The 26081-nt window shown below is 43.5% G+C and overlaps 1 protein-coding gene across 8 annotated transcripts in view; it reads left to right on the top strand.

The window, feature by feature from the left end:
- Nucleotides 1-26081, top strand: part of TTLL5 (tubulin tyrosine ligase like 5) — a 1306640-nt gene that overhangs the window by 397543 nt on the left and 883016 nt on the right. For all 8 annotated transcript variants that reach the window (XM_085626706.1, XM_085626705.1, XM_085626700.1 and 5 more), the window contains 2 exons: nt 16294-16335; nt 17196-17306. In XM_085626706.1, coding sequence (XP_085482832.1) covers nt 16294-16335; nt 17196-17306 — 153 coding nt within the window. The remainder of the gene's footprint in view (nt 1-16293; nt 16336-17195; nt 17307-26081) is intronic.

The following is a 26081-nucleotide window of genomic DNA, read 5'->3' as shown; positions in this document are numbered from 1 at the left end:
CAGTCTTGACCCTGTGCCTCATGGGAACAGTCCAGCCCGAACTGCCAAGCCATGTCTTCCCTGGACCGGAATCAAGCATCCTAGGACCGGTTTCTGGCTATCAGCCGTCATCAGCCAGGATAGCTTGACTCCAGTGGCGTAGTGAGCACGGGTCCCACGTCTGGGAATACCCATCCCACTTAGGGTGAAAAGCGTTACAACAAACAATTGATGGACGGAATGCTGACAATGCAGACATTCTCCCCCAGTCAAGAGATCTGGGTTAATTCCATCGTTCTTTTGCCCACTACACCACCCCAGTTTAGACATGGCCATATGCAAATCAGTCTTGACCCTGTGCCTCATGGGAACAGTCCAGCCCGAACTGCCAAGCCATGTCTTCCCTGGACCGGAATCAAGCATCCTAGGACCGGTTTCTGGCTATCAGCCGTCATCAGCCAGGATAGCTTGACTCCAGTGGCGTAGTGAGCACGGGTCCCACGTCTGGGAATACCCATCCCACGTAGGGCGAAAAGCGTTACAACAAACAATTGATGGACGGAATGCTGACAATGCAGACATTCTCCCCCAGTCAAGAGATCTGGGTTAATTCCATCGTTCTTTTGCCCACTACACCACCCCAGTTTAGACATGGCCATATGCAAATCAGTCTTGACCCTGTGCCTCATGGGAACAGTCCAGCCCGAACTGCCAAGCCATGTCTTCCCTGGACCGGAGTCAAGCATCCTAGGACCGGTTTCTGGCTATCAGCCGTCATCAGCCAGGATAGCTTGACTCCAGTGGCGTAGTGAGCACGGGTCCCACGTCTGGGAATACCCATTCCACTTAGGGCGAAAAGCGTTACAACAAACAATTGATGGATGGAATGCTGACAATGCAGACATTCTCCCCCAGTCAAGAGATCTGGGTTAATCCATCGTTCTTTTGCCCACTACACCACCCCAGTTTAGACATGGCCATATGCAAATCAGTCTTGACCCTGTGCCTCATGGGAACAGTCCAGCCCGAACTGCCAAGCCATGTCTTCCCTGGACCGGAATCAAGCATCCTAGGACTGTTCCCATGAGGCACAGGGTCAAGACTGATTTGCATATGGCCATGTCGGAACTGGGGTGGCGTAGTGGGCAAAAGAACGATGGATTTAACCCAGATCTCTTGACTGGGGGAGAATGTCTGCATTGTCAGCATTCCGTCCATCATTTGTTTGTTGTAATGCTTTTCGCCCCAAGTGGGATGGGTATGCCCAGACGTGGGTCCCGTGCTCACTACGCCACTGGAGTCAAGCTATCCTGGCTGATGACGGCTGATAGCCAGAAACCGGTCCTAGGATGCTTGATTCCCGTCCAGGGAAGACATGGCTTGGCAGTTCGGGCTGGACTGTTCCCATGAGGCACAGGGTCAAGACTGATTTGCATATGGCCATGTCTGAACTGGGGTGGCGTAGTGGGCAAAAGAACGATGGATTTAACCCAGATCTCTTGACTGGGGGAGAATGTCTGCATTGTCAGCATTCCGTCCATCATTTGTTTGTTGTAACGCTTTGCGCCCCAAGTGGGATGGGTATGCCCAGACGTGGGTCCCGTGCTCACTACGCCACTGGAGTCAAGCTATCCTGGCTGATGACGGCTGATAGCCAGAAACCGGTCCTAGGATGCTTGATTCCCGTCCAGGGAAGACATGGCTTGGCAGTTCGGGCTGGACTGTTCCCATGAGGCACAGGGTCAAGACTGATTTGCATATGGCCATGTCTGAACTGGGGTGGCGTAGTGGGCAAAAGAACGATGGATTTAACCCAGATCTCTTGACTGGGGGAGAATGTCTGCATTGTCAGCATTCCGTCCATCATTTGTTTGTTGTAACGCTTTTCGCCCCAAGTGGGATGGGTATGCCCAGACGTGGGTCCCGTGCTTACTACGCCACTGGAGTCAAGCTATCCTGGCTGATGACGGCTGATAGCCAGAAACCAGTCCTAGGATGCTTGATTCCCGTCCAGGGAAGACATGGCTTGGCAGTTCGGGCTGGATTGTTCCCATGAGGCACAGGGTCAAGACTGATTTGCATATGGCCATGTCTGAACTGGGGTGGCGTAGTGGGCAAAAGAACGATGGATTTAACTCAGATCTCTTGACTGGGGGAGAATGTCTGCATTGTCAGCATTCCGTCCATCATTTATTTGTTGTAACGCTTTTCGCCCCAAGTGGGATGGGTATGCCCAGACGTGGGTCCCGTGCTCACTACGCCACTGGAGTCAAGCTATCCTGGCTGATGACGGCTGATAGCCAGAAACCGGTCCTAGGATGCTTGATTCCCGTCCAGGGAAGACATGGCTTGGCAGTTCGGGCTGGACTGTTCCCATGAGGCACAGGGTCAAGACTGATTTGCATATGGCCATGTCTGAACTGGGGTGGCGTAGTGGGCAAAAGAACGATGGATTTAACCCAGATCTCTTGACTGGGGGAGAATGTCTGCATTGTCAGCATTCCGTCCATCATTTGTTTGTTGTAACGCTTTTCGCCCCAAGTGGGATGGGTATGCCCAGACGTGGGTCCCGTGCTCACTACGCCACTGGAGTCAAGCTATCCTGGCTGATGACGGCTGATAGCCAGAAACCGGTCCTAGGATGCTTGATTCCCGTCCAGGGAAGACATGGCTTGGCAGTTCGGGCTGGACTGTTCCCATGAGGCACAGGGTCAAGACTGATTTGCATATGGCCATGTCTGAGCTGGGGTGGCGTAGTGGGCAAAAGAACGATGGATTTAACCCAGATCTCTTGACTGGGGGAGAATGTCTGCATTGTCAGCATTCCGTCCATCATTTGTTTGTTGTAACGCCCCCTAATTTTAGTGGCTCATCTTTAGCCACCAAAGGTCTTGTCTTTTGTTTCAGATTTGGCGGCAATACAAACATTTGCTATGACGGTAGTTTCATTTCCAGAGTTGACAACAGACAGGGTGATTTCAGCTGAAGAGGAATGCAGGTGGATGGCCAACTTTGGACCTTCTAGGGGCCTTGTTCAGGCTTCAGTTAAGGACATTCTTGTCTAGAAGATGAGTAGTGAGGCCACACCCTTCACTCTTATCTGGAATCTGACTAAGACCCCACTGCAGTTTCTTCAGTGCTTCTTCTGAGGTTGCCCCCAATTGCCCCTTGGTGGTTTTCTTTGGAGGACTGTCTTTCAAGGTGGCTGAGGTTCTTGTATTGTGTTTGCCAGCTGCAGTAAGGCAAACATATTGATGAAAATCCTGCAGTTTGGTTCCTCTACTATAGAGCGTCTGTTGCCATTCAGTAAGGTCATCTTAGATCCTATTATGCCTGTGCCGTTTGGGCCATCTCCTGCAGAGGCCATCCACTACCAAGTTGCTTGTTGCCATCACCCAGCTCCATATGACGTACAATTTCTGCCCTCTTGCCAATTGCCTGGGTGGCAGAGATAGCGGTCTCATGCATTTCCAGGAATATTATGAAGGCTCTAACCCCTTCCCCTTCATCTGACAGAGAGTCTCAGTGGATCAAGACAGTAACAAAGAAATCGTTCATCAGGGAGTCTGGCTTTTTGTTCGTTCAGTGCCATGTGTGTGTTGGCTCACTATTACCATGCTCTTTGAGACATTGCACAGATGGTGGTTCCTCTTTTATTGGACCATGTTCGAGGACACTTTGTAGAAGTAGTTGAGGAGGGATTTGGAGCTGCGAAACAGCTTATTAGGTTGTGTCTTGACACTGTGAAAATAGTGGCCATGTCTTCGGGTCTTTCTGTTACCATTCATAGGGATGCCTGGTTGTGCTCCTTTGATCTTCCTGGAGATTTTCACACAGTTATAATGGATGTGACTTTTAGTGCTTCCCACCTCTTTTGTGAACAGGCCATTGCACAAAGATATCCCACTGTCAAATCTTGGGGCTTAGACTCTTAATCGTTTATGCCCTGTCTGCAGCTGGAGAAGGCTCAAGGGCTTTACAAGACTTCCAAGTAACATCAGCATTCCTGCCTTGATCAACAGCTGCCAGGGCCTGGAGCTTTGAGAGGTCCTGAGATTAAAAGTGGCACTTTTCTTCTTCTTGGCTTCTACTGCCTGGGCGTTTTAATGCATTCTCATGGGATGGTATACACCTGATGGGAAGGAGGTTCCATTACCCTGACACTGAGTCTATACTGGCCTGTGTCTGGGGATGTCTCCTCATTTTCAAGAGTCTGTTTTTTCCCCTTGGTACACCTTCTGTGAGTTCAATGTTGTCTGAAGGGACATGGAATGTGGTTTTCAGTATTTCCCTTAGAGTGACTCTCCCACTCATCAGTGAGTCTCTCACGTTGTTCTTCGCACCTGTTTTACTCTGGGTTGTGGTTTGTTCTGCTGAACATATGCTTAATTTTTCGGTTCTATAGACTCATGGGCAAAATTGGTGTTCTGTTTTGAGTTTCAGATTACAGTTCCACAGTTTTGCGTAGCATCAGCACTTAATTTCCCCTTGCAGTTCATATTTGGGTTAATAGCGTATTTTTGTGGTTAGAGGTTACTGATGGTCCTAAGCCTATCGTTGTGGTTACTGGTGGTGGGCTATCTTAGACAACATTGGTTCCCCTAGACACAGTTGTCTTTTTTCCATTAGTTGGAAGTCTTAGTATCCCACTCAATGGCCTTACATTCGACTGACACTGTGCACCTCTTATGTGCAAAGGGTTGTTTTTGTTTGTATTGCAGTTATTATATTTTTTACTGGAGGGCTGATACTTGTGCTGGAATTTTTGAAGATGTGGTGTGGGGGGCTGATGGAAAGGTTCTGTTGACCCAGTTCCCTGGTCTGTGAATGGAACCCATGAATGACCGATGCACTTGGTCTCATAAGCTACACCTGCCGACAGAGGAGTTCTGTTTTATATTTCAGTTCAGTGGCTTCTATCTGCTCATTGTCTTGTCTTTCACAGTGTTGTCAGTTGTGCTGTCTATCTGTTCCATTATTGGATTTTTGTGAGAATTTCCTTTTGGTTTTAACCTTGATCCTGAGTACATGGCTTCTACCTTTCTTCCTGATTTGGGGGTGACATGCAGTTCTATTACTCTTATTTCTGTTTTCTTGCCACACCATGTGAACCTTACTGCTTAATTGAGCTGTGACTGAGACTAGGTGGAGACAGCAAGGACTGATATGTCTAATTCCTAACTTTTTGGTAGTTGTCTTAGTTGCAGGCTACCCATTTTTTGAGACTACATGTGGTGATAATGGGTCACATAATGTAGGGCACCGAGAGGAAGGGGTTTGTTTTCGAGGGAAACTACTGTATGTAGTGCACTTTGTGTAACCTTTGATCTGGCTAGCTTGTCAGGGTGATGTGGATCATGGCTGAATTGTTTTATATTTGCTGTTTTGAGTCTTCAGTGAGACCTGATTTAGTCCTAGCTTCTGATGGATTTGTTGTTTGGACAACACGCAGTTGTATTATGTCTGTTCTATTTTGTATATGTATGTTTTTAGAGCTACAAGTTGGGTCTGTGTTCTGCCTTACTATCATTCTGCCTGACATAATAGTGCGTGTATGTAGGCTTTTCTCTCTAGTTCTTTTCTTACCCTTTCATTTTCAATTAGTTTTTCCTTACGAAATCAGGCAGTAGGGGGGCTGCACTGCGTGCTTCTATCTGATTTTGTGTGTTCCATTGTTAATTTCGGCAGTGTCTTTGCTGGCCAATCCTTGACGGATACTTTGGTCCATAGAGGGGCTAGGTAGCCCTGTCACAGACTTTTGTCTGGCTGTATCATTTTTAAAAGGTATATATATTCAGCAGTTATAGTTAGTTATCTCAAGTAACTATAACTCGTGCCCCTGCCATGCACAGCTTCCTCATCAACAATTTTACAGCAAATGTTGCAGTGATATTATTAATGATGTCATAGAAGTTGTTATGAGTGATGCAATATGTGGGGTAATTAGCAGTGCATGGCGAGGGTGCGAGTTAAAGTTACCTTAGTGCATGAGTTATAGTTACTTGAGATAACTCTAAGTATGACTTCTGAATTTCTGTGGGTTTGTGTGTGTAAAATCTGAAAACAAAGAGAAGAGTGCACCAGGAGCTGATAAAGATCAAGTACTTTGGCTCCGAAAACAATAATTAAATCAACCAATGAGGTACTGTTCCTGCCAAGATGCTAGAGGGAACAGAAAAAGGGGAGGGCGAATCTCAAAACAGGGGAAACAAAGGTAAATCCTACGGATTGTTTTTTGTTGCCCTCACATACCTCTAGGGATGTCATGCTTAGTCATTTGGCATTGCTTATCGTCGGGCCGGAGCTGCAATGCCCTACAGACCCCACAAAGGGTCGCTTTGGTGGAAATCTTTTGTTGTTTATGCTTTCTGATGAAAGGTGTAGGTGTGAGGGTGTCTCAAAAGTGTGGGTGTGGTAGTATGTAAAGGAGTGAGGAAAAACTGGATTAAAACTATCTAGGAAATACCAAATAGATATTTTAATCAATCAATCAATCAAAGCATTTATATAGCGCACTACTCACCCAGAGGGTCTCAAGGCGCTAGGGGAGGGGGGTCCGCTACTGCTCGAACAGCCAGGTCTTGAGTTGCTTCCTGAAGGCGAGGTGGTCCTGGGTCAGGCGGAGGTGGGTCGGGAGGGAGTTCCACGTCCTGGCGGCGAGGAAGGAGAAGGACCGTCCCCCTGTGGTGGCTCTTCGGATGCGGGGGACAGTGGCGAGGGCGTGGCCGGTCGATCGAAGCTGGAGTTTGGGAGCGTAGAAGTTGAGGCGGCTGTTGAGGTATCCTGGGCCTTGGTTGTGTAGGGCTTTGTGTGCGTGGGTGAGGAGACGGAAGGTGATTCTCTTGGTGACCGGGAGCCAGTGCAGGTCTCTCAGGTGTCCGGAGATGGGGCTGCGACGGGGGATGTCCAGGATGAGTCGTGCTGAGGCGTTCTGGATCCGCTGAAGTCTTTTCTGGAGTTTGGCGGTGGTTCCGGCGTAGAGGTAGTTGCCGTAGTCCAGACGGCTGGTGACGAGGGCCTGGGTGACCGTCTTCCTGGTCTCGGTGGGGATCCACCGGAAGATCTTTCGTAGCATGCGCAGGATGTTGAAGCACGACGAGGAGACTGCGTTGACTTGTCTGGTCATGGAGAGGGTGGAGTCCAGGATGAAGGTTCTCCTGGCAGGCTTAAAAGATCAGAAAATGGTTAAGGCTACTGTAGGGGCATAATGTGCCCAAGTAGCTGTGAATTTTTTTGTGTGGTGTAATCAGGTCAACATATTTTGCGCTTAACAGTCCAGAGCAGATTCACAGCACTTCTTCAGGACTAATACGGGCCGGGTGAACATACCCCACAACTATGCTGTGATGTATATTGCAGGTGTTCCTCAAAGATAAATACCTGGTATAGATGTAGAGAAACTTTTTACTATCCAACTTAAAAGACCACATAGTAGAAGACAAACGCGTAAAATTAAAAACAGCAAACTGTCCCCAATGATAGATCTGCACATGCGGTGGTTGGCACTCAGTTTGCACTGACCTCACTATTTGGCAACCACTGACATACATTTACATTATACAGTAGTTAACACACACAACATGTAAATAAAAAATCAGTGTTGAGCTTCAGGCAGTTGTTCTTCATCCAGTCGACGACGCTCCTTATGCATCTGTGGGAGCTGGTTCTGGTGGTGGTGGGGTCCTTGGAGAGGGAGAGGATGTGTTGAGTATCGTCTGCATACAATATGATGTTGAGTCTGTGTGATCTGACAATGTTGGCCGGGGGTGTCATGTAAGTGTTGAAAAGAGTGGGGCTGAGGGATGCACCCTGAGGGACACGAAGGCACATGTTGTCAGAGGCGCAAGTGGGTCACGGCTGTATGTTTCAGATCCCAAGAATGACCGTTTTTTGTGATTTCACACATTGGGGGTTGCAGAGATTTGTTGTTTGGGAGTTATCATTACTCGTTCCAAATTCACCCCTTTTGGCCATGCTCAGTCGTGCAGTTCTTTCTCATGGTGATTTCTGTGGTTGCAGCCTTCAAGTGCCAGCACAATTCCATACCTTCCCTTATTCCGATGATTGGTAAATGCTCCTTCACCACAGAAGGCCTCTGATTTCCTTCACAGGTTCCCCTCCTTGCTTTATAGTCTTGGGTTTTCAGTCAATGTGGGGAACTGATCGTGGGTTCTCAGCTAATAGAATTTTTTCGTTGGGGCTGTGCCTGATGGCAACTGCACTATATAAGAATGTTAAATAAATAAAATAAAAATGGGGTGATGTCCCCAAAGGGAAGTAAGATTGATAACCTCCTGCATTAAGGTAGCTTTGTTTAATAGCCTACAAAATGTACTTGAAGCAACTCTGTCTTAGATTTGCTAGGAGGCAAGAATCAGACCTGAAAAATCTATCTATCAGGAGATCTGACATTACCTGCTCAGGCTGTCGCAAATAACAAACTAACAGGAAGGAGCTCCATTTAATTCTCTGGACCCTCAGATAAAAGTCCTCACTGATTCACCTGTGTACAGTTTGGAGAGCATCATCTCTGCTTTGAGCTTCTTCTAAGAATACAAGCAGCTACTTCAGCGTGTTTCTTTTGTGCACCTGGTGGGGTATTCCAAGAGGCAAACACGTATATAGTACACTCTAGAATTTGTCACCTCTGACAACTGTTGTTAATTATTACCCAATTCAATTGCACTCATTTTATTGAGCTTAGAAGGATGAAAAGTTCAGTGAACCTAAAAGGATTCGAACATGCAACCTTCTGGTTACACACAGACCTCTTCAATAAATGCATTAGTCCACTAAGCTATATTTTGGGGTGAATCTGTTTATAGCTAGACAAAACTACTACAGCACTCTTGGATGGTTCCTGGATGGGTATCCCAAATCTATAATGGATACCTTCATCTTAAATTGGAAGAGCATGTTCCTTTATGGATGCCCCTCCCATGCCTCTGCTTCCCAGTGTCATTTTCAAAATCAAGACTCGGTACTGGATGCTCCATGATTTATTTGAAACCTTTTATGACAGGTGCTGATGGTAGCATGCCATACATCTAGCATTAGACCCCTATAATTTTCCTTCTTTATGAGATTGGCTGTACTAGCAGCTGCACCTAAATCTTGTTTCTTAAAAACTCAATCTTCAGTAGCATGGGCCTTTCTAAGCACTGTCTGGATAGTCTATAAGGATGTCCCAGGGTCTCAGTAGAAAGGTACAAGGCTGTGATTTTGCTATTTGGTTGTGGTCCGCATTATCCTACCCACTTTTTTTTTCTCCATCTTTCATGCTATTATCCATTGTACCCCAATTGGAATCATGCATGGTTTCAGTAGTGGTCTACAACAATTTCATGGTTTTTAAATTCATTCCAACCATTTCACAGCCTCAGCCATATGGAGTCATTGAGTCTTTAATTTGGTTCACAAACCTCTTGAATCTTTCATCACCAGTGACATGAGACTTGTGGAAATACTCTTCATCCATCTGCACAGGAAGTGACCCCACTGCGTTTCCCATGATCCATCTTTAAAGGAAGTGGCATCACCTCATGCCTTTTCCATACGTCATCAACACTTCAGGGCGCCCTTTTGCCTGGGCGTCCTGAACAAAGGTTAGCCACAGACAAGACCATGGCCTTGGTCCAGAACCCGTTTTCAAGTCAAACTTACAAGGTAACATTAAATCATGTGCACCATTCAGCACCCCAAACTGTTAGTCACCACAGTCACACCCAGATGTAGACGACCCAGACACTCTCATATTATTCTCACAATACATAGACCCAAACTCGTACACATTCCACTATCACACCCTCAAACTACAGAACACACATTCCAACTCATGTTCATTATGCTCGATCTGCAGTAGTATATGCACTAGACACCGCAGACCGCATCATCTATCCACGTTTGACTCCTTCATTACAGAAACATTGCTCACACCCACATCTTTGCACATCCTAGATGTCCTTATACCCACAGGCTATAGCATCCATTGTGTTGACAGTGCATTTAAGAGGGGAGGATACCTTTCTGTCATCCATAAGTCTTCCTGGCCCACACCCTAGACAACCAAGTAAAAGTCAATTCCATGGAGCTGATAACATGCCATTCCCCACTCTCTGCAGCTCAAACTGCCACCTTTCATCTCATTTACAGGCTTCCTAGGCAGAACAAGGAGTTAACTGATGAATGTTTCAGGTCTCTCACCATCTTATTTGGCGACATCAACTTCCCAGACAATACAAGCTAAAAACAAAATATAAAAACAACAAGATATACCCTCTTCAACCTCATTAATACCCTCTACATGGTACAACACGTCGCACAACCAGTGGCGTAGCAAGGGGGGGCTGTCTGCCCGGGCGGCACGGGTTTTCCCCCACTTTTATCTGCGGTCACTGTGGGAATCGCCAGCAACCCCCCACTGCCCCTACCTGCGACTGCCGCAGGAATCGCCAGCAAACCCCTCCCCCTTCCGCATCCCCCTGCACTATTACTTGCGGCTGTGGCTACTGCGGGACCCACCAGCATCCCCCTGCTCTTACATGCCGCGCTCGCAGGCAGCAAATGCAGCCACATGGTCTGGCTACACCACTGCACACAACCAACACACTCTAAAGGCAATATCCTCAATCTTGTCTTCTCAACATCACCATCAATCCAGTGCAAACCACATATACCCCTGGACTGGACCCACCACGTTGTCCTCCTTGTCTCCCTGCTCACCATCCTCCCAAAAGCAACGTCTGTACATCTCCATAGAAAACCTAATGCTTGAACTCCTCTTTTTCCCTATCAACTTCAGGTCTGATACCAACATACTTCTAAACTTCAACAATTGTTTAAAAACCAATGCCAAAATCCACGCTCCAATTACAACATGCAAATGCAAGCCAAAGCCTTCAGCACTCTTGTATTCTAAACACCTTGCTCACATAAATGATCTAGCTACAGAAAGAAAAGAAACTTGAAGAAATATAGATCTCACAAGGATCTCTAACAAGCAGTCACTTCATGACGTAAGCCAAAGTAAAGTGCTATACTAACACCATCAATAAAGCCATCAAGTGAAACAGAAAGCTCTCTTACATCCAACCCTTCTTGTAGAATCCTGCAATGGTGGCCTTTAAATGCCTCTCTCCCATATCTCACTGACATACTCATCTCCCTCAAAGCCACTGCTTATGACAGTTCCATTGTCAGTACCTCCCTCGCTCAAGACATCTTTGTAAAAGCTCTTAAGACATGCCAGATACTCACACACAAACAAACCTACACTAGACCCTGATGACCTTGTAAATTACCAGCCCATCACTCACCTACCATTCATATGCAAGATCATTGAAAAAGTATTCTATGTTCATCTACAAAATCACATCAGTGCTAACATCTCCTGGACAACTACTAGTCTGGCTTCAGACCATGCTGCAGCATGAATACTGCTATCTTGCACATCATAGATAATGCCCTCTTGGCCACTGTTGAAGATGACTGCTGCCTCTTTGATGTAAAGCCCCTAAGTCCCAGCTCATCTAACTTTATTTCAGGTAGGCCTCGTTGCCATTTTAGATCACAAAGCCGTTATTTTAGATCATGGAGGTTGCCATCTTTCTCCCTTTATGCAGAATCATTGTCATGACTGCCATATGATGCAGATGTCGTCTGAGCTTATCTTTCTAAGAACTATGGAAGTATCAGGTCGTTCGACTGATGACAGATATAAAACCTGATGCAACATAAATCTAGTTCAAGTGTCTACTTATCACCATGTCTAAGTCAAATAAGAACAAGTCCTGACATGTAGTCAAGATAGTGTAGTCTGATTTGAAGTACTCTACGTCAGAAATTCCAGTCTCTGATAAAGATTTAGTGTATAAGGTCTGCCATTTGACCACTGAATTGAGAGGTCCTTCACCCACATTATCACACGAGATTCTGCCTGAAGACGGTCTCCCTTACTGCCGGCATACTTTGAAGATGCAACATCTTTTTCACTACTGATAAAGCCAAGTCCCAGAGGAAGGCTGATACTCTATTCTTGCCAGGAAGCACTGCCTATATGCATCCGCTGATAACAACAGCTTATGCTATCAGCAGGGTATGCAGTGCCTTGCTTCTCACTTAGAAACTCTAAACTGCAAGCTGCTCTACTTTTTATGCTCTTTCAGTGTAGCACATAGAAGTAGATTTTAGGGTGTTAGGTTTTAGATGACATTTTAACATTGTTAGAAATGTGAATTTTATTACTTTTGCTCACAATGTGCTTTTTTGCTGTTTTTATGGTTTCCTGTGTAGTTGTTTTAGATGTACTAAGAAACAGGTTATTCCCGTCTTAATAAATGCTTTTTATTTAAAGTGTCTATTCATCTTGGTGCAGTGTGCGTGTAATATTGTGAATAACTAAATAGGTTTGTTTCTGTTACCACAATGCCCCTGATCCCTTTATAGTGATTGTTAGTAACCCAAAAGCAATGACACTATTTCATCACTGTATTGGATTGGGTTCTACGGGGCTACAATAACCTGTCTACCACATTCAGCACTGGGGCACGGAACTGAGTTCACTGATGTCACCCATAGGTAGGAAAGCAAATCTTGCAGAAGTATGCCGATGTTGTAGTTTATACAACCGTTCTCATGTTGCTGGACATCTCAGCTGCCTTCAGCACAGTTGACCATCACATCTCATTTGCACCCTGGTGTCTCAAATGGGAATCACTGTCAATGTTCTTCACTGGTTCTCCTCCTACCTTTCCAACCGCTGCCAGTTTTTTCACATGAGAACGTCCAGGTCACAAAAGATCTCTATCACCTCCTGAGTCCACTCAGGGTTCCATATTGTCTCCAATCATCTTGAACCTTTATATGGAGTCTGTTGGTGTTGTGCTCACAGATAGCAGCATCAAGATTTACCTATACGACAAAGATGCACAAGTCTACTTGAAAGTTTCCTCTGCTTCAGGCAGACAAAGCCTCAAACATTGACTGCACATCATCCAGACTTGGATTTCCAGCGTCTTAACTGCACATCTGCAGCCAAGACACCATCAAACTAAACTTCAGACTATGAACAGAAAACAAAAAAAGGGCAGCAGGCCTTTTCTAATTATGCCCCCAGGATCTGGAGCAGCATCTCTGTACCCATCAGGAGCGTCCCAGGATCTGGAACAGCAACCCTGTATCTATCAGGACCTCCACAATGTTACTTCAGTTTAGGAAAGAGTTGAAGACTCACCTCATTAAAGAACATTACATCGCAGTACATTACCCGTCCACATCCCAGCTTCCATTCCTAATTCTCATTGACTTTATACTGTCTTTTACCATGTAGAGCGTTCTGCTGCCTTTTGGCCAGGTTTGTGCTACAGAAATACCATTTGCATGCATAAATACATGTATCAGTAGCATTATATCCCGCGTGTGGAACAGATCATAAATTGAGCAACAACAGAGGTTTAAAAATGTTGGAGTACATGATGAAAACGGATTAACAATGGATTAAAAGTTGAACAGTATACCATGGAAGCGCAATGTAGCTGTGCGATTGGTGTGGGGCAAGAGGTCGCCCCATCTCACTAAACTGAGAGAAAAGGACTTATATGTGAGTCATATGCAGATCGTACTTGTAGACCTGCACCCTGACTTCCACCAGTTTAGCCACTGCACTGCAAGAGACAGTCCGTGCCCTGACCTGCAGTCGGAACATATCGGAAGGAGGAGAGGGAATGCTTATTTTATTGTGTGATCCTCATTTTTGCTGTTAGAGTGAGCCAACCACTACATCTTAGCTATAATTTCCATTTTGATTGCATTCAGAGCTGCCCACTGTTTTTCCCCTTTGTTTTGATAGGTCCGATGTGATAAAACATTGTCATTCATTTTCCTCATCCCCCTCGCCATGACTGCTGCCAGAATTCTCTTTTCTTCTTTTCTTTCTGAAAACCCCGACTCTGAACATGAGGTTGGGGACTTGCTTCTGGCTTTTTTCAGCTCTAGTTGTACATTTTAACCCCTTAACATCTGTCAATGTATAAGGCACTTGTATAAGGCACTCTCATCAACCTTTTACATCAAATAGAGGGGATAGGTGGGCACATTGATTTAAAACAATTGATTGGTTTCACTTCTGTTCATGAAAGAGCACTCCATTCCCTATTGTTCCAGGTGAGACCCAAGACCTTACCCAGGATTATCCTGACTGCCCTCTCAGACGCTCTTTTTTAGCCGCGAAAGTCATATTTTATCAAAATGTATCCTTCCTTTTCTTTATTTTTGACAGCCATGGCTTACTTTGCACTTCTTGTTTTCCCTCTCCTGCATTTTACTCTACTCGGTATATGATTTTTCCCTCCATGTTGAGAATGTGTCCGTTTTTTTCACCACCCACTGGGAAATTGTTTTTCTCTTTTTCATCCCAGAGTATCCATCACTAGATCCATCTCTGGCAGTGTCTGATTGTAGGATGGTACAATGCTAGTAAATACATCGCATGCTTTTGCCTCACATTTTCTAGCACGCATGTTTTACAGCGATTATGCATTTACATTGCATGCCAATACCACACATTGTTTTTAGGTTTAAAAACAATGTATTTGTGGGGGGAGACCCCCCACACCTCCAACTCCAACTTACCTTAAATGCGTGGTATTGGCATGCGTTGTAAATGCATATTCGCGGTAAAAATAGGCGTGCTAAAATAATGTGAGGCAAAGGCATGCAATGTATTTATCTCGTCGTAAATGCTGTTTCCCATTTCGAAGTACAAACAAACCTGTCTTAGCCACTTTCCTTTTTTAGGTTAAACCTGGTCAGCGCATGCGCTGCTCTGCGAGCCATGCTGTATTTGAGTATGGAATAGAAGCCCTGCCTACTCTCCACCTATATTTGTCATTGGCTTATGTCATTGTCCTTCATAAATGCTGACTTCTGATTCATGCATTGCTTGTTAGTCCCTCCTTAGTACCGCCTTGTCTTCATTTGTAACCTCCCATGAGGACTGGCCCTTATACTTTGTTTGTTACACGGTGAGTATTTTTTAGTCTATAAGCACTATTTTCTTTAAATAGTTTCTCCTACTGCAGGCACAGCATACTTTCCAAGCAGCCCGGGACAATGGCGGGCGCTTCTTTGAATAGGTCTCGCATTTACAGAGTTTGAGCTATTGGCATTGTAAATGACAATGCCTTTTATTTATGTGTTAATTATCAAAACATATAAATAAAAAGCATTGTCATTTCCAATGCCAATAACTCAACCTCTCGCAAATGCTATACCTATTGCATTGCAAATGCTTGTTCATTTTACTGATTGATCCATCATCCATGTCGTGGAAGCCCCCCAACAACAATCGGGAGCTTTACGACCTTTCCAGAGACTGTAGCACCATTTTAAATAAAGACCGAACACAAACTGTCTTGCTAAGCATGTGCAAACTATACTCCGTGTAGACACGTTGCATGGAAAATGCATGTACAAAGAAATAGCCACGAATGAGAAAATATTCTGAGGGTGTTGTTCCTAAGTGCTTTTAATTGTCCAATATCTGTTTGTAAAGCAGGTAAAACTAACAATTTGTTTTATAAAAAAAAAATACAAAAAAACTATTTCAATGTCTATTCTTGCGTCATAAACATAGCTGATAAATGTCTGAAGAAATACCTCAATGTATATAAAGAGGGCGGGGAGATTATTCTCTCAGAAAAAGCTGTGTCATTCTGCTGCCGAGGTGCATCTCTTAAATGCTGGTCTTGTGATTTAGTTGTGAACTTTGAAGATTATGTCTTGGTCTTCATCATTCAAGTTGTTTTATCGTTTTGTGGCAATGAATGGCTGTTTGGAGGGAAGCACTTTACTCTGAAGAGTATTGCTTACCGTGGAGAGAGCAATTCTGATTGGCTAATTTAAACAAAGCACCAGTCACATTCTCGATGGGAAACTGGGGGCTCCTCAGATCCCCACCCTTCTTGGCTCCCTGCTGTCTGGCGCCAACCTGCCTCAGTTCTTCACGTTTGTTTTAGACTTTGCTTTTCCTGGCACGTGGTCATATTGCTATGGAGTGTGCGTTTACAAAAAATAAACCATGTAAGCTGCTTTTTGCTGTTGAACGGAAGGAACTTGCCGCAGGGATATGTCCCCTCTCTGAACCTAACAATACTTGGGAACATCTGACTCTCAACAGCTGTCCTAATCTCTTCTGGCCTCTTCCAGTTCAAAAACTCTTTTTACTCCCAGTCTGACCGCTCTTCTTTCATTTACCAGTTATCTGGCTCTTATTCCCTTCTCCAATTCAGTGCTCCTTTTCATGTTATTTTGTTCCAGCGGCCATTTTCTGCACAGACTCGAACCACGAGCTCCAGGGTGGTGAGTAATGTTCATTTGTCACCACTCTTGGGTGGCAGTTTTTTAACCGCTTCTTTAAGCTGTTGAGGCTCGCCATAGAAGAGCGGTGCTTCTAAGAGCCCAAATTCTAAAAGACACCTCAAATCATCTCTTACAAGCACCTCTTTTTTAGGGAAGGCCCTGCAGGGGTGAACAAGCACTGTGCTCTATTCAATCTGCACATTTTTATTTCGTCCTACAATGGTAATTGGCACTTTCCTTTTTCTCAGAATCATATCAGAATGTTGGACTACAACAAATGAAGCGTTGCCAACTTTCACCGGTATTCTCTTCTATGGTACATTGGGACAAGCATGTGGGCACTTTGTGGCAAGAGAACACCTTTAAAGTAAATAAGTGAACAGACATTTTGGCATACTTAATGTTCAGCGGTGCCCACATGCATTCCCTTTACTTTGCTGTTTTTTCAATCATCTATTTCTCATCCATCCCTGCTTGCGTTTGAGGATTCTCCTTTGCATGTGGTTAGTTTGGGTATTTTCTTCTCCTTCTTTACTGGTCTCTAATCCATAAATGCTATCTGGGGTAAGCTCTGCACAACGAAGGTATGAATCAGTGCATAAGTGCCCTTGTGGAAGGATTATAGATTCACATGAATCGATACTCTTATGCTATGGGCACTAGATGCTACTAACTGTAACAGGGTTGTAAATCCTGGCACTAATTTAGTGGTGAGTATATCCTGGCATTAATGCAGAGGGGTGGAGAGTCCAGCAGCAGGGAAGTTTATCCTTGCACTGTTGTGGTGCTGACTCTCTTCTGGGTAGAGAAGAGTTCAGGCAATTAAGTTAGCCATAATTCTCTGTCATGTTTTTTTGCAGCGTCAACGCCCTTTGTCTGCTAGTGATGCTGATGCCAATGCTGTGACATCTTCTACCAAGGAGAAGATGGGAAAGCAAGCCACCTCTGTGATAGGCCTGTCCATGGATGAGGTGAGAGACTGACCTTCAAATTAGTGCTAAAAGCAGACTAAGATATCTCTGTTCACTATGAAGTAGCTCTGGGATACTAGGACTGACAAGTTGAGTAATCTCTATCTGCCTAGAAGGGTAAGATACAAAAACTTTAGTTATATTGTCTTATGTTGTTTCCGGCGGTCACCAGTAGATAAAGTTAGGACCTACTTTCCATGAGAAAAGCGTTTTTTGACTTGCCTATATCTTTGGTGCAATTTGACGAATCTTCACAACATTTTTCCCAAACCATTCAACACTCACGTGAACTGCTGTCTTGAAAGTTTCGGGGTGATCCGTAAAGTCGGGACCGAGAAAAAGGAGGGATCCCCCATGTTAATTCCCATAGGGATTTTGAACACAACTACAGCGCGAACTACTGGGGGGAATTACACCAATTTTGGCAGAAAGCTAGCTCTTGGCCCAGAAAGAAGCCTTTTTTGTAATTTGGTGTAAATCCGTTCAGTAGTTTTAGAGACATTAACCGAAATCCAAATTTGTATATCTAAGGGCACGGATCCTCTGTGGATCCGACAGTCCAGTGCTGAAATCTGATTGGTTGCCAAAACTCCAACCAGGAAGTGTTCGCAGCCATCTTGGGATTTGGCTTCAGCCAAGTCCCACAAAAACGTTAAAAATAAAGAAAAGTGGGCAGGGTAGGAATACTCAGACCCCTAGGTGTGGTAATTTTTTTTCAATTTGCTACTAAATCGTGGGTGGATCCACGAATTTTATGGCAAAACTAAAAAAAAAACAAGCGCGGTCTCTGCGCTTGTTATTCGCCCCCTGGGTAGGCCAGGTCTCGGGGGGGTAATTGTTTGTGTACGAAATGGGGAAAGGGGGCGCACATGGCTCCCCTCCCCGAGCTGCTTTTGTGATGTTTTGCTCCCCCTATGAGTGGGTGTGTGAGTGGTTCTGTGGATGATGTCATTTGAGATGTCATCAGTGATGTCACTGACCATGTCATGAGGTATGTAATATGTGAGGTCATAAGTAATATGTGAGGTCATAAGCAGTGCATTGTGAGGGGGTAAGTTATAGTTAGCTCTGGTAACTATAACTACTAAATTTCAATAGTTTTGTACCAGTGAAATCTGAGCCTAACTATAACGTCCCTGTAACCTTTGGTTTTAGTGAATGAATATATATATTGATGTGATCAAGACTGCCTGTGTGCAGTCGAAACGCGTCATGCTGGGCACTTGCTCGTATTGATTTTGCACTTGCATTTGCACTTTTTTTGAATCTGCTAAAATAAAATGAAGAATTAACTATCCATGCGGTGGTCCGTACCTGTTTGATGTGATCAAGACTACGATTACTTCAGGATGGTGGTGTGCATATATATATATATATATATATATATATATATATATCAAAAACCGCAATAGTAGCGAACCGCTACCGTTAGCCCTCCCCCTACTCACTTGTGATGGTGGTCCGCAGCGAGGTGGCAAACCTCTACGTATTCCAACAATGCTGTAATTCCTCCTTTCTTGAATCCCCAGCAACCACGGACACCAAATGAGCTTCAAAACCGGTCATTTAATGAGAGCAAATAGGCAAAACAATTACTCTACGCGTTTCGGGATCACACTCGTGATCAAGGGAGTGTGATCCCGAAACGCGTAGAGTAATTGTTTTGCCTATTTGCTCTCATTAAATGACCGGTTTTGAAGCTCATTTTGTGTCCGTGGTTGCTGGGGATTCAAGAAAGGAGGAATTACAGCATTGTTGGAATATATATATATATATATATATATATATTACCTACTGGCGGTCGCCAGTAGGTAGTTATAGTTAGGACCACGTTTCCATAGGAAAACCTCAACATTCTATTTTGAATAACTTTGGCGCCGGTCGACGAATCCTCGCGAATTTCTCAAAATAGGTGGGGCGCTACGCTCCGCTCCTACCCTGAAAGTCTCGGGGGGATTCGTCAAGCGGGGGCTGAGATAAAAGGGGGGTCCCAAAACGCGTTTTTCCCATGCATTTTTCCATAGGACCTTTAGAACGAGCTACAGCCCGAACGGCTGAACAGAATTACTAGAAATTTGGCAGAGAGGTAGTCCCTAGGTCAAGGAAGTGCCTTTTGTAGGTTTGGTGTAAATCTGTTCAGTAGATTCTGAGAAAATAGCCTTTAAATCAATATATATATCTGAGCCCGCTTACGGTACGCTTACCGTACGCTTACCGTACGCTTACCGTAAGCTTACGGTGGCGTGCGCGAGCGCGATTCTGATTGGCTCTTAGATCTTAGTAAACATTCGAATCGGCCGAAACCAGGAAGCGGCGTCCGCCATTTTGTCTCTCGCACTGAGTGTTGTTTATCAAACATGATGGCCAAAAACATGTTACGGGGCTGTTTTGACAACTCCCTCCCACATAGTCATGTTGAGGGAGTCCCCAAACATCCCCCAAGAGCAAAAACGGTTTTATTTTTTTTTCGGCAATTTCGCGGGGTACGCTTACCGTACGCTTACCGTACGCTTACCGTAAGCTTACCGTACGCTTACGGTAAAAAAATAAAAATAAAAAAAACACTATCCACACTTACCCCACCCCCTGTGCTTTTGGTGGCCGCAGGCCACCAAATGTGCAGGGCTTATTAATAGAGAAAAAAAACGTAATTTTGGCAACATGAAATTATAAAATCGAAATAAAAAAAACACTATCTACATTGACCTCACCCCCTGTGCTTTTGGTGGCCGAAGGCCACCAAATGTACAGGGCTTATTAAAGTTGATAAAAACCGTGCACGGAACGAACTGCGTTAAGTGGGCGCGCACGCCACAAATGGCGTAAAGTAACTTAGCATTTAAAAAACCGTACAAATTCACTGAAAAAACCATAGGTTTCACACACGTTATAGTTAGGAAATAGCATTTAAAAAACCTTGCTAATTCACTGAAAAAACCATAGGTTTCACACATGTTATAGTTAGCTGGACATTTTACTGATAAAAAACCAATGAAATTCCCCCGTTATAGTTACTGTAGGCAACTATAACTCACGCGACCGTAATCCTCTGCTGATGACATATGTGTCTTTATGAAAAAAAAATATTTGTAATATATGTATAGCTAAAATTTAATGGAAGAAGATATGGGCAAATAAGTGTCTAAATACAGTATTAGCATCAGCAGAGGATTACGGTCGCGTGAGTTATAGTTGCCTACAGTAACTATAACGGGGGAATTTCATTGGTTTTTTATCAGTAAAATGTCCAGCTAACTATAACATGTGTGAAACCTATGGTTTTTTCAGTGAATATATATATATATATATATATATTCCAACTGCAAAAACACCCAACGATTAGAGGCCTCCAATCGTTGGGTGTTTTTGCAGTTGGAATATATATATATATATATATATATATATATATATATATATATATATATATATATCTAGGGTCATGTGATCAAGGGCGGGATCGCCCGAAACGCGTAATGGCGGAATTGGCTGAATAATGAATATGCACAGGATTCTTGAGTCCACGCTCGTTTGTTCTTGAGGAAGAGAATTGAAGGCGAGTTGGAGCAATATATATATATATATATATATATATATATATATTCACTGAAAAAACCATAGGTTTCACACATGTTATAGTTAGCGGAAAGTTTACTGATAAAAAAAACAATGAAATTCCCCCGTTATAGTTAGTGCAGGCAACTATAACTCACGCGACCGCAATCTTCTGCTGATGCTAATACTGTATTTAGACACTTATTTGCCCATGTCTTCTTCCATACATTTTTAGCTATACATATATTACAAATATTTTTTTTTCATAAATCACATATGTCATCAGCAGAAGATTGCGGTCGCGTGAGTTAAAGTTGCCTGCACTAACTATAACGGGGGAATTTCATTGGTTTTTTATCAGTAAACTTTCCGCTAACTATAACATGTGTGAAACCTATGTTTTTTTCAGTGAATTTGCAAGGTTTTTTAAATGCTAATTCCTAACTATAACGTGTGTGAAACCTATGGTTTTTTCAGTGAATTTGTACGGTTTTTTAAATGCTAAGTTACTTTACGCCATTCGTGGCGTGCGCGCCCACTTAACGCAGTTCGTTCCGTGCGCGCACCGCGTGCCCACGTTACGCTAGATGGGCCATGTACGCACGATGCGCTTCGCGCACCGTGCGCACATGGAGGACATATGATGCACTTCGTTTTGAAAGGTAATATTTTAATTTTTCGTATATTTTATAAGCCATGCACAAATGGTGCCCTTCGGGCACCATTTGCACACGGGGTGGAGAGAGTGTGGATAATTTTTTTTTTTATTATTTTTTTTTTAAATATTTTAGTTTATCTCATCTATAATAAGCCATGCACAATTCGTGCCCTGCGGGCACCAATTGCACACGGGGTGGAAAGAGTGTGGATAATTTTTTTTTTTTTTTAATTTTTACCGTACGCGTACGGTAAGCGTAATCGGCGAAATTACCAAAAAAATAAAAATTCCGTTTTTGGCCTTGGGGGATCTTTGGGGACTCCCTCAACATGGCTATGTGTGTGGGAGCTGTCTAAACAGCCCCTTTACATGTTTTTGGGCTTTATATTTTAGAAATCACTTTCAGTGCGAGAGAGAAAATGGCGGCCGCCGCTTCCTGGTTTCGGCCGATTCGAATGTTTACTAAGATCTAAGAGCCAATCAGAATCGCGCTCGCGCACGCCACCGTACGCGTACGGTAAGCGTACCGTAAGCGCACCGTAAGCTGGCTCAGATATATATATTGATTTAAAGGCTATTTTCTCAGAATCTACTGAACAGATTTACACCAAACCTACAAAAGGCACTTCCTTGACCTGAGGACTACCTCTCTGCCAAATTTCTAGTAATTCTGTTCAGCCGTTCGGGCTGTAGCCCTGTCTAAAGGTCCTATGGAAAAATGCATGGGAAAAACGCGTTTTGGGACCCCCCTTTTATCTCAGCCCCCGCTTGACGAATCCCCCCGAGACTTTCAGGGTAGGAGCGGAGCGTAGCGCCCCACCTATTTTGAAAAATTCGCGAGGATTCGTCGACCGGCGCCAAAGTTATTCAAAATAGAATGTTGCGGATTTCCTATGGAAACGTGGTCCTAACTATAACTACCTACTGGCGACCGCCAGTAGGTAATATATAGGCACCAACACCAATTCAGGAACTTGGTTTTTTACGTGTAGAGCGTCTGATGAGTCTACGTCCAAGACCTCAAAGACAGGAATACTCATCAAACAAAGCTCACAATCAAGGAGCAGAAGGCGGAAAAACCGCAGATGGGGCAAGAAAAACAGAAAGAACAACATACAGGCGCAACAAAAGGAAATAATCAGGACACCTACAAACGATAACACAGTAGTCAATCTTACAACTATGGCTCTGACACCAAATGAAGAAAGTATCCTTGCTTTAGGACTTTCATATTGCAAGGAAACAAACTTTGATTATATCCAAACTAGGATTGATTTGTATCACTTCACTCGTAAATTGAAACTAAGAAAACATTTCTTCAACACCAAACTAAGACAAGAAAGTAGAGATCAGGAGAGTATTACATCTCAAGAGCCTGGAACTTTAAGCGTGGCAGACTTAACTTTTCTAAAGGACATGACAGAATTGGAGAATGAGATCTCAGCAAACGAACAACCCACTGGGCAAGCAAGTGGTATATCGGATCATAACACGGGGGTGTCTGTTAATACACCCTTTCGACCTAAATCCATCTTTAACCCGTTGATGCCCAGGGACAACATTGATTTATTTGCAGAAAAAATGATCAAGGACCTCAAATCCCTGGCACTTCATAGTAGCAGTACTTTCAACAAAAGGAGGCACAAAGAACCCAAAGAATATTCAGAGGTATTACGCAAGATCAAGGACCGTTCCGACATAGTCGTAAGATGGTCAGACAAAGGGGGCAACATTGTACTTTGGCCCCTAGAAATGTACAATAAAGAAGCGCTAACACAACTATCGGACAAAAACTGCTACACTAGGATCAGTGCCACTAATATCATAAGCATCAAAGAGAAATACCATGCAAGCTTGTACGATTGGAGAAGGAATGGGCTAATAACAAGGAATGAGTTGGATTATCTCAAAAATGATTACCCTGTAACACCACAACTCTATTTGTTACCTAAGATCCACAAGAACGCAGAATGTCCACCTGGGCGGCCAATCATATCCGCCATAGGAAGCCTATTCGAAAACACCAGTAAATTCATCGATTTCTTTCTCCAGCCTTTCGTACAATCTTTGCCCGCATACACCAAGGACACTGGAGATTTTTTAACCAAGATTTTTGACTGCAACTGGCATGATGACTATTTACTGGTTACACTAGATGTACAGAGCTTGTACACGAGCATTAGACATTCGGATGGTCTCAGAGCTGCCAAACACTATTTGAGCATGAGGGACAAGAAGCTTCATGCACATACTGTCATGATAATGCAAATGATGGAATGGTGTTTAGAGAACAATGTTTTCATGTTTGATAAACTGATGTATAGACAGACACAGGGCACAGCCATGGGTACCTGCTTCGCCCCCAGTTATGCGAATTTGCATATGGGCTGGTGGGAGGAGCAGGTACTCAGGAGGACATACAATGTTCAAATGTCTAATAATGTCATGTTGTATCAGCGTTACATCGATGATATTTTCATCCTGTGGAGGGGTAGTGAACAAAGTGCCAATGAGTTTATTGCTGCCATTAATGAAAATGAGTTAAATCTTAAATTCACAGGCACGATAAGCAAACATTCTATTGTATACTTGGATTTAGAACTATACCCCATGAACAACAAAGTGCATTCATGCACACACAGAAAAACAACATCAGGAAATGCCATCCTTCATGCACAAAGCTTTCATCCCATCAAATTGATTGAGAGTATACCTTATGCTGAATGTTTGCGCATGAAAAGAAATTGCAGTACAACAGAGAGTCTGGTAATCTCGACGAATAACTTGTTTGAGAGACTTAGCAACAGAGGGTACAAAGATAAAACTCTGCGAGCTGCGGAGCAAAAATGTGCTAAAGTTACTAGACAAGAATTACTGTTTAAAACTGAAGCCAAACGATCTAAGTCTGCGCCAATGACGTCACAAACGCCAAGGCTTATTACAGGATATAACATATATCACCAGAAATTGAGACAAATCCTGTACAGGCACTGGCCAATAGTGAGATGTGACCCCGTCATAGGACCATCATGTATTAAGCTCCCTCAACTGACTTTCAGGAGGGCGAAATCCATGAAAAATGAACTAGTCTGTAATGCGCCTGTACAAACCAAAGGCACCAGTTGGTTAAAATGTCAGAATGGATTTTTCAAGTGTACAAAGTGCAAAGCTTGTAAGCATGGAGTTAATATCAGTTCAATCTCCACTCCCTTATGGAAAACCCCATTGGAGATCAGTGAGCATTATACTTGCAAAACAGAATTTGCAATATATGTGCTACGTTGTACTTGTAACAAACTGTATGTGGGTAGTACCATTCACCCCGTACATGTTAGAATTTTACAACACCTAAGGGCCATTAGCAATAATGATCCAGCTTACCCTGTGGCCCGTCACATCAACAACATGCATAGTGGTAAAGCAGAAGACCTGACATACTTTGTTGTTGATTGTGTGAAGAAAAACATCAGGGGAGGGAACAGACAACTGGCACTAAGGAGACTTGAGTCCAGATATATTATCCTGCTGGACAGTAAGATTCCTAATGGCCTTAATGCTGATGAGGCATTAAATGTGCATCTGTAAGACAATAACTGCCTCTTAAAAGATTCGATGATCCATCCTTTTATTGCTGACCCAGTCAGTCAATGTTCGTTACCTGAGTTTCAAATACACTTGGTTCAAGGGAATATCACTTTAAATTTATGCTAATATAGGTATCAATAGCAGGTTACAAATTCCTTAGATTTAGTTACACCATCAATAGCAATCGGGTTAGAACAAAGGAGTATTGGTGATTGCCCACTGGGGCTTTATATTTTGACTGAGTATATTCACTCTTTCTCTTAAACATGTCATTCATAAAAAGAACGACGAGGTATTATTATTTAATAATATATTCTAACTATTGATGAGTATTGCGCTATAATTATGATGGTGTTAACTAGCTATTCCGTTTTCTGACAAGTTGTATATATATTGTGAATAGGAAGAAAGACTTATCTTCCGTTGTGACTTTCTCTATGTTTATCATTTGTTTACAACGTTTCTAAGCAACTGTTTAATTAATTTCAGGTGTAGAGACTGTATAAATGACTTACGAAAACTGGGTCGGTTACAGTGAGCAAGGCGGACTTGTTCCGCCGAAACGCGTCTGGCTACATTGTTATGAAATAAATCTTTTCCTTTGAAAACCCACGGTGTCAGCGCCTGCTTCAGATCACAGAAACCCAGGATTGGATCTAATATATATATATATATATATATATATATATATATATATATATATATATATATATATATATATATATATATATATATATATATATATATATTCTGCAATCCTGACAGCGTCCAACAAACAGGCACCGACTCCGTGAGTATACAGCAAAGAAAGATTTATTCCAAATGGCACAGACGCGTTTCGGCGGGAACAGCCGCCTTGTTCACTGCATCCAGTTAACAAATGATCAAACAAGATTATTTATACATAATTGTCTCGTCACTCTCTCGTGGTTGTCACAGCAACCAAACAGAAAAGTCAATAGACATAGTAGAGGTCATGT

This window comes from Triturus cristatus, chromosome 9 (assembly GCF_964204655.1).
Source record: "Triturus cristatus chromosome 9, aTriCri1.1, whole genome shotgun sequence".
In the NCBI taxonomy this organism is placed as follows: domain Eukaryota; kingdom Metazoa; phylum Chordata; class Amphibia; order Caudata; family Salamandridae; genus Triturus; species Triturus cristatus.
Note: the sequence above shows the minus strand (reverse complement) of the source record. Positions and strands in the feature narration are given on the sequence as shown.